General features: G+C 49.1%; 3 protein-coding genes across 3 annotated transcripts; 1 reads left to right on the top strand and 2 right to left on the bottom strand.

Moving 5' to 3' along the window:
- Positions 1-510: 510 nt before the first annotated feature.
- Positions 511-2656, bottom strand: BDW43DRAFT_304337 (GMC family oxidoreductase; the record flags this gene model as incomplete). The annotated part of the gene is made up of 9 exons (XM_032045584.1): positions 511-557; positions 631-765; positions 833-1001; positions 1081-1225; positions 1260-1423; positions 1501-1563; positions 1675-2295; positions 2370-2371; positions 2494-2656. 9 exons carry the CDS (start codon positions 2654-2656, stop codon positions 511-513), a joined length of 1509 nt encoding a protein of 502 aa, XP_031894621.1.
- A 1051-nt stretch (positions 2657-3707) lies between these two features.
- BDW43DRAFT_293048 (putative short-chain dehydrogenase) lies at positions 3708-5805 on the top strand. Its single transcript, XM_032043782.1, has 4 exons — positions 3708-4658; positions 4767-4953; positions 5056-5169; positions 5227-5805. Exons 1-4 carry the CDS (start codon positions 4116-4118, stop codon positions 5367-5369), a joined length of 987 nt encoding a protein of 328 aa, XP_031894622.1. The 5' UTR covers positions 3708-4115; the 3' UTR covers positions 5370-5805.
- A 2177-nt stretch (positions 5806-7982) lies between these two features.
- Positions 7983-8357, bottom strand: BDW43DRAFT_316475 (uncharacterized protein; the record flags this gene model as incomplete). Its single annotated transcript, XM_032048310.1, has 2 exons — positions 7983-8209; positions 8273-8357. 2 exons carry the CDS (start codon positions 8355-8357, stop codon positions 7983-7985), a joined length of 312 nt encoding a protein of 103 aa, XP_031894623.1.
- Between the last annotated feature and the right edge of the window lie 357 nt (positions 8358-8714).

The following is an 8714-nucleotide window of genomic DNA, read 5'->3' on the forward strand; positions in this document are numbered from 1 at the left end:
GCCACTAGGCGATCACGTGGCTCGTATAGATCGGTGTTTATTTGTTTTCTGTTTCTATATACGTTCACGTAAAGAAGATCTAGACCCATGTCATCAACATGCTTGGCAACGTTGGCTTCAGCCAGTCTACGGCGTGAGCGAGCCCGCAGGAGTGGAAAGAGGTGGTTTGGGGGGAGAAAGACTGTTGAATAGTTCGGGGGGAGCGAGATTCTTAGGAAGACCAAAAGCAGAAAAAATCTAATAGACAGCTAGCTATTACAGAGGGCTTATCTCTCCATGAGGGCCAAAAACGATTCCAGCGCGATAAGATTCAGGAAGCTTAGGATACTATCTCTATAGATCCAGCACTTTTTGTAGTTGGGCCGCACATACAAGCGCCACCGCAGTATTCTAATAAACCAGCACTCACGCTATGTAAACCAACCACGAGTACAGTCTGCACATGTACTCTCCTATACACGGACAGAGAACAACTGTCCTTTGACAGTCCTTAGCAGTTGTCTTCCCCCATCACTGACCGCCAAGGATCGACTCGGCAATCTTCTCAGCGAACATGTCTAGCAACCATTTTGTTAGTCCCCAACCTTCTTCAGCGGGGTTTGTCTTTCTCAAATCTGGGAAAATACGTACACACAGTGACCATCGGAAATGTTGGAGGCACAAGAGGAAAAGCACCGGCGTCAACGACCCGGAGGCCGGTCACCCCGCGCACCCGGGCCCGAGAGTCCACGACGGCGGTGGTATCATTGGAAATACCCATCTTGCCTAAATATCACACGAGCCATCAGTTGGGCAATGCTCACCTACCAGGGGATAAGCCCCTAAATCTTACAGGATGATGTAGCGTGGTAGATCAGACTCATGTTATCCTTGAGCCACTCCAGGATCTCCGTGCGAGTCGTCACATTGGGGCCTGGCAGATATTCTTCCTCGACAATGGTACTGTTGAATGCGATCTCTCTAATGCGCTGCAATGCAGCAATGACCTGTTCTTGATCACCCTCGTCCAGGAGCCAGTTGGGGCTGATGATCGGGGGGATCGGTGATATCCGCGCTCTGGATGGTCAGATTGCCCCGGACAGAGGTGGTGAGTAGGGTCGAGCCGGTGGTGAGGTAGTTGTCATCGGGACCCAGGTCCGACGGGTAGGAGCCATACTCCAAGGAAAGATAGTTGGCCTCGGGCCAGTCACTCGGGAACGTGTCGAGGAAGTCCCGGTTGGATTGGCTGAATTCCTGACGGTGTAAGAGGCAGGAAAAACTTCTCAAAGGCCAGAGCTTGGCCTCCTCCGATGCTAGACAGTAGACCCGTTTGGTTGGTCAGATATTCTTCCACTCGGGCAGCAGAGAACTCGGCATTGCCGGCAGCCACTTGAGTGACGGTGGTCACATTGACCTTATATGACAGGGCCATCCACGGTTGATCCTTTAATTGACATATGCCAGACGCATTAGCTTCTTGCTCTTCTTATCGTCCACTTTTTGAAAAGCAAAAACTCTCACCCTCGCCCCCTGACCTACTCCGGACAGGTCTGCTACAATGGGGATGTTGTACTTTTGCAGAGTCTCTCTGATGGGCCAACGCCGGACAGCATCAGGATTTGAGGAGAGTGCCACTGATAGATCTGGGTGAGTATGGGAAACAACACAAGGTCACAGGATCGAAAATTGACTTACGGTACCAGCAGAGACAATGACCTCTTTGTTCGCATTGAGATGATACTTGAATTTCGACGTCGACGAGTTGGTCTGCACCTCGACACCCGTGGCCTGCTTGTTCTCATCGAATAGAATCCGAGAGCCCAGGGTCTGTGGATACAGTTTAGTATTCGAGTGCTGTGCCGCCAGCTGCAGGAACGAGGTTTCGGAGCTGCTGCGAGTTGCTTCCTCTGGATCAATGGCAGTCATGATCGTGGCATAACCAATCAGCCGCCCACTGTTGAATCCGGGGAGACGTTCAAAGCCGAGCTTGTCGAGAGATTCTTCCAGATACGGACCGTACGGACCGAGAGAGTTGCCGTACGATACTTGGAGAGGTCCCCCGGTGCTCTCAAAGGCCGACACATCGTAAGAAATGTTGAAGGACGGATCGATCTTGTTGTAGTTGGGCGCCGTGAAGTTACAGCTCTTTTTGTACGCGGGATACACATTTTCCCAGGACCAGAGATCATCGTCAACAATCTTAGACCATTCATCAAATGTGCCCTCAGTGGCGCGCGCATACCCCATGTAATTGGAGGCCGAGCTTCCGCCAAAAGTCTGCCCGGCAACATACAGGATCTCGCGTCCATTGTAACTCTACATACACATGCATATCAGTTAACTAAAACCAAATCAAAATGCTTTACTCGTACCAGTGCGGACGTACTTACCCCTTGAGGTGCAGTTGTCAGGCCGAAATTGGTCAGGGATTCGAAAGAGCCGCCCACAAAGTTGGCCAGCGCCGAGTAAAAGTCATAGCCGGGTCCAGGGCCAGTCGGGCGGCAATCGCATTACCTGCCGTGCCTCCTCCGACCACGATATAATCATAGGTGGCATTCTCCCCAGGCAGGCCAAAAGAGTTGCCGAACAGCTCCGTGACGCCATTAGGAGAAAGACCTACGCCGATAGTGGCCAGGGTAGTGGGAAGGACGCACAGAGCATAGAGGAGGGCGGCCATAGTATCTGAGTTGTATTGTATATACAAGTCCGCACCTTTTTCTGGTTTCGTGCAGATCTTAGCGGCAGATGCCTGCATTAAGCCTGGCGGATAAGAGAATTATTGGTGGTATAAATCCCCCAGAAGTCGACTCGAGGAGGTTATCATCCTTTCGGTGATTTCGGCCCGAGTTGCTTCTGGCCACCGAGAATGAATCCTCCGGCTGATGGCATAAATAAGGAGATGGCGGGGAAATTGCAATAGTCCAGTATACGAGTGCGCGCATTCTAGTCTATCAACCATGGCACTAACAATGCGGAATCAACTGAAGGCGGCCCTACACCTACTCAGCGCCCTGGGGGACGTATCACACTTGGGGGCGGACCGTCCCTGGATGGCTCATTGTCCCACCTCCTGACGGCTCTTCATGGATCAAACCTACCCTATATCCTGCCTGGCACCAAGTCTCCACTGCGGACGCGTATCACGGGAATCGCCTGGCCCATTGATTATCTCCTGGATATGCTCCTGGTCTTTTTCTGGGAACCCATCCGGCCACTTCTGCCATTGGCATTTACTTCCTGGCGCAGTATCTTAGCGTGCTGACAGGGATTTATGTGGATAGTACGAGACGGAGCCAATCCGTTGGGTGAGTCGTGCGCCTCTTCCTGGTTTTGTTTAGATTAGTAGGTTCAATCTATTGACAGACACACAGGACGACGCTCTGGCTCCTGCTGTTCCAAATGCCGGCTATCGCGTGTACCGGTCCGTTCTGGGCTCTCTGGTACCTTGCCAACAGCCCTCTGGTCACCTATGACAAGCGCTACCCCTCTTTCATTCGAGGAATTGCGCATCCGATCCGGCGCCCCGCCCCGCCAAATCATGCTGGTTCTTCCCAGTCTTATAACCGGAAAAGGGAGTAGAGAGGACGACAATAGGCTCGGGCCATCCGGGCCGATGTGGATAGGAAATGGACTATGTTGAATTAGGCAAGTAAAGATGCTCCAGGCTTCACTAGTGTCCGAAGCGATAGATAGCGTCGGGGAATGTGACCCGAAACTAAGTAAAATGAAGCATGCAGGCGCCACGTACATCCCCACCCATCGTACCGTTTCTCCTGGCCCATGAACATGGTCTAATACCATGCTACCGATGTGCATATTCTCCCTCTTGAAACATCTAAAAAAGTAACAAAAGCACCAGGGCCAACCGGAGTAGGTTGCAATGCCGAGTTGTCGGCCCGAAGGAAATTCATGCCTTGTTCATTTCCCCTGTACATGCAGAGCTTTCAAAATCTCATCTGTGATGGCCATAAGGCTGATTAATTACAAATCAATGGGACAAAAGAAAACCTTTCAACCTGTAACTTTTACCCCTTTCTAAACAACCGCGCTCCCTTGAACAGCTGGACAAGCTATTCAGCCCTATTCTGCAATTATACCGTTGCATCTGTACTTACTGTCATACCGTCATCATCATCATGCCGGCCCCCTACACTACTCATACCACTACCGATGAACTCGTCTCTGATTACGCCCCGTTGATCAAAGACAAAGTCATTCTGACCACGGGCGTCTCCTCGGGCTCCTTGGGTGGCTTCTTCGTCCAAGCCATCGCCAAGGCCAAACCTGCGTGGCTCATCCTAGCCGCCCGCAATGCCGACAAGCTGGCCCAGATGGCCGCGGATATTGCCACAGCCCAGCTTGAGGTCCAAGTCCGCACGCTCCAAGTTGACTTGGGTTCCCTGAAAAGCGTGCAGGAGGCCGCCGCGCAGGTCAACAACTCCTGGGATGACATTCCCGTGATTGATGTCCTGGTCAACAATGCAGGAATTATGGCAGTGGACTACCAGCTCTCCCCTGAGGGGTTTGAGTCCCACCTGGCCACGAACCATCTCGGCCCGTTCTTGTTTACCAATCTGATCATGAAGAAGATTGTGGCTGCCAAGGAGCCAAGAATTGTGATGGTCAGTAGCGATGGTCATCGGTTAAACCCATTCCGGTTCCATGACTATAACTTCGATGTAGGTACTTTTTCTTTTCATCCATCTGATGACAGTTGGCTAGAACCACCCCACGGGGAAGAAATGCTGAGTGAGAAACAACACTAACAGTAATGTACGGATGGGCAGGACGGGAAAACGTACAACCGCTGGTACGCATATGGTCAGAGCAAGACCGCTAATATGCTGTTCGCAATTTCTCTGGCCCAGAAGCTTGGGATCAAATATGATCTCCAGGCTTTCAGCCTCCACCCAGGAGTGATCTGGACCAACCTGGGCAATCATTTGGACTGGAGCGTGGAGCTTGGTGAACTGCGTAAGGGAATATCGAGTTCCTCCCCATGCTCACTCACACACATAGAGAGAGAGTGAGAGAGAGAGAGATACCAGGCCTTCAGAACTGACTAACTCTTGCTAGGGAACGCGGACAAGTCCCTGGGTAACCCGGAAGGGTGGAAGGAGTTCGACGCGAAACCACTGGAAAGAGGAGCCGCAACCCACATCTACGCGGCATTTGATCCATGTCTCAAGGGTATGTTACCTGTTTAAAGGAGAGATGACGGCCCTACAATGTACTGACTGTCGATAGCCAACAACGGGGTCTACCTGATCGACTGCCGTGTTTCCGATCCTCTGGTGGACACGGTCAAACCATGGGCTACCAGCAGCTTTGAAGCCGAAAGATTGTGGCGACTAAGTGAGGACTTGGTTGGGCAGGAGTTCTCCTACTAGGGGTTAAGCTTAAGGCTCTGCTTCTAGGGTCTGACCTCTGTGGTATTGCTCCATTAGTTAGCCGTGAAACACTACTTGAATCAGGTCAGGGTAGATGGCTGGACAGAGGAGCTCTGGCGGTTTTCGAATTTACTGCTACAATAATGCTCAAATATACACACAATTGGTAAACCTTTGTCTTTGTGCCCCTAAATGGACTGGCTGTCATTTTCGCTCAATACAAGTAAACTGAAGTTGTCTTAATGGCGAGTCGGCGACCATCTAAGATCGACTCGGTTAGCTTTTGTCATACCTGTTATCCCCAAATTCGCCTCAAGAGGGATGCATCCAAGCGGTAATCAATAAATGTTGTGATCTCAGGGGAAAGATGGGCAGAATGATGCTGTATCAGCTACACGTACGTAGCCTACTGAGGACCGGATGCCATTCCGATAGATACTTGATTCTATGGATGACTATCTCAACTATCTTGAGCGCTTCTCCTTATCAACTACTAATGGGTGAAGCCTTCAGGGATATTTGGTCTGGTTTGGTTTGGTTACTATTTAACGTCGCTTGGCGGATCACGCGGCAACGTGATCCGCGGCCTCCCTAGGGGCAACTGGTCATGCTACCTAAACAGAAATCTCACTAGAAACTAGACTTGTTAGGCCCAGCCCACGAAACCCGGCCAAACCCGGCCCAACCCGACCCAACCCGCGGGCCTAACAAGTCTAGATAGTATTTAAATTAGTAGCGTTGGCAGAAGTCTTAGTTATAGCAGTAGAGATAAAGCCGATGGCTTTAGTAATCTCAGCAGATAGTATCTCAGAGCTTACAGGAATCATAGAGTATTACTATCTGTAAGCTGGCCAATTTTTCTTAGTATATTAGTAATGTAATAAGACATCCGTGAGAGCTGTGCTTAATTAGGCAGATATTAAAAAAGGCAGAAATAGTCTCTTTCTATATCTCTAGAACTGCAAGGGTATCTGATAATATAGATACAAGAGTAATTCCAGTCTTAATGGATTAGATATCCTTAAGTACTTTACTGTCTATATCTAGATAAGAGCAGAGGCTAGTGTAGATAGTAAAGACATCCATATTTTTGGTATTATAGTTAGGCAGCAGGCGAACGAAAAGGCGGGAGTCAGACAGTTACTTTAGAGCAGGAGTTAAGGCTCTTGCCTTAATACTATTTCTTAAGATATCTACAGCAATAGCAGCGGCCCTAGCAGGAGATGTCTAAGTAACTGTTATATATGTTGACTGGGCAAGACTGGAGGGGAGATAAGAAGAAGAGAGTATAGGAGAGAAGAAAGCCAGAACAGAAACAGAAGAAGAGATAGGTAAAGTCGTGGGTATAGCACTAATACAGATATTGAAGTAGTGCTAGGCTATATCATGCTAAGAGCTTCAAGCATGTTCTGCTGGTAGGAAACAAGGCCCGTATTTTGATGTCAGTATTTATTAAGAAAAGCTACAACAGGGCTGAATATCTTTTAATCTTCAGCAGCTCTAGTAGCAGCTGCAGTAGTTGGCTCTAGCAAGGCAGCCTATAGAGGACCCTCTGGTAGAGAATTAGGTCTTGCCATTGCAATGCCACCGTGACGCGTCATGACACGTGTCGGATACTGTCCGAGCAGCGTAAACGGGGATTGATAGATATCCAATAAGCAGTAGATGTAGCAATACACTTGGGTCTGATCTAAGCACCGTGCTTAGAATGAAAAAGACCTGAAATTCCCTCGCTGCGAACCATAGGGCATGCGGTGTAGGACAACCGTATGTTCCAACACTATGGTCAGGTCACGTGGTTCACGCCTTAGGCTCCCTATAGGCTCTGATATACTATGTTGACGCTGCCTGAATAGGCCTAGCGCTGTTATTCCTAAGCGATTTCTTCTCCGACAATCATGTTGATAGTTTGAAGAATCGCAATAGGAATTCGAGAGCTTTTTCCCCCTCAAGATATTATAAGCTAATCTGGGTGACTCGCAAGGCGGGAGAAGAGCTTGATCTTACTATATCCGCGCATGTATGTCACGACGCCGTGGCTGGATGTTTTGGGGATCTTTTCGTGGTAATACTAGAGGACCATGCCTTTTTTTAGGTGAAGAATTGGGGTTGTCGTGCAAATTTTATCCCTATAATCGATGGCTATAAGCGGCTTCTTTGACACAATAATCATCATATTATCCTAATACAAGATGGTGCACTAGGGCATGCTAGCTGAGATACTTATGATGATTTTACACTCACGTCGGATCTTTCCTATATCCTAGCCTCCATTCTCACCTAGCTTGAATCCTATTGAGGATCTATGGGACTGGATGAAGGACCGGATTGCTAAGCATTATCCTGAGGGGGCTTATAAAGAGATATTTTATGATAACACTGTCCTCGTGGTTGACAACAGTGCCCTCATCGTTATTGACCTTGACTGGATCACAATCGCTACGCTGCTCCTGTCTCGCCTCCTGTCTCGGCCCGTTAGTTGTAATTAGTAGTAAACACAACGGTGTAGTAGAGCTAATTCAATTTCCCAATTCTAGCTAAAGCGAGTGAAGTAATAGCATAAGGATGTTTTGGAACCACATAATCATATTGTATAAGACAAACAATAGCTCATTAGTCGTCATCAACTTCGACCTCCGTAATAATCTCTCCTGCGATAGAACCTTCTTCGAACGGGAACTCCCGACTCGCTTCATCAGCCTCCTTGAACTTCCCTTCCGCGACTAGCTGCGTGACATGGTCAAATATATCTCTCTCTTGATTTTTAAGTCGGACACCTTGGAGATGAAAACCTCCTGCGGCGTTAAGCAAGTTGAGAATGTCGTTGTAACCTTTGCTCGCTGTGGTTCGAGAGTATATATTAGTAATATGAATCGCTGAAGGATGGTGAGACTGAGACTTACCAATTTCTATAATAATGGAAGGTCTGAGACCATACACATGCTCGAAGTCTGGGAGTTCTTCTGCGCGGCGTCGCTCTTGAAACATTAGAGCATCAATCTCGGCTAGGCCACCATGTATAATTGATCTGTTCAATTGCGAGATCCTAGAGCGAATCTCGGAACCTAACTTGGGTCGCGCGGACCGAGTCTGCGAATGACCTTTGGCGCCATGTTCACGGCAGTAATCTCGAAGGAATGCGGCGAAAGCACGCTCTCTGACGCTAAAGAAATGATTTTGGAACGCTAACAGACCTTTGTTCTGAGACTCGAGACGTGTAACTCGAGCATCCAGGTCGGCATTGCGAGCGTCCAGGTTGGCAATGCGAGCGTCCAGGTTGGCAATGCGAGCGTCCAGGTCGGCAATGCGAGCGTCCAGGTTGGCAATGCGAGCGTCCAGATCAGC

The sequence above is a fragment of the Aspergillus alliaceus genome, assembly GCF_009176365.1.
Source record: "Aspergillus alliaceus strain CBS 536.65 unplaced genomic scaffold BDW43scaffold_76, whole genome shotgun sequence".
Classification (NCBI taxonomy): Eukaryota; Fungi; Ascomycota; class Eurotiomycetes; order Eurotiales; family Aspergillaceae; genus Aspergillus; species Aspergillus alliaceus.

Coding starts and splice junctions, on each gene's coding strand:
- BDW43DRAFT_293048 (XM_032043782.1), top strand. CDS start 4,116: ATGCCGGCCCCCTACACTACTCATACCACTACCGATGAACTCGTCTCT. Junction 4,659..4,766: donor TCCATGACTATAACTTCGAT/GTAGGTACTTTT, acceptor ACGGATGGGCAG/GACGGGAAAACGTACAACCG. Junction 5,170..5,226: donor ATTTGATCCATGTCTCAAGG/GTATGTTACCTG, acceptor GACTGTCGATAG/CCAACAACGGGGTCTACCTG.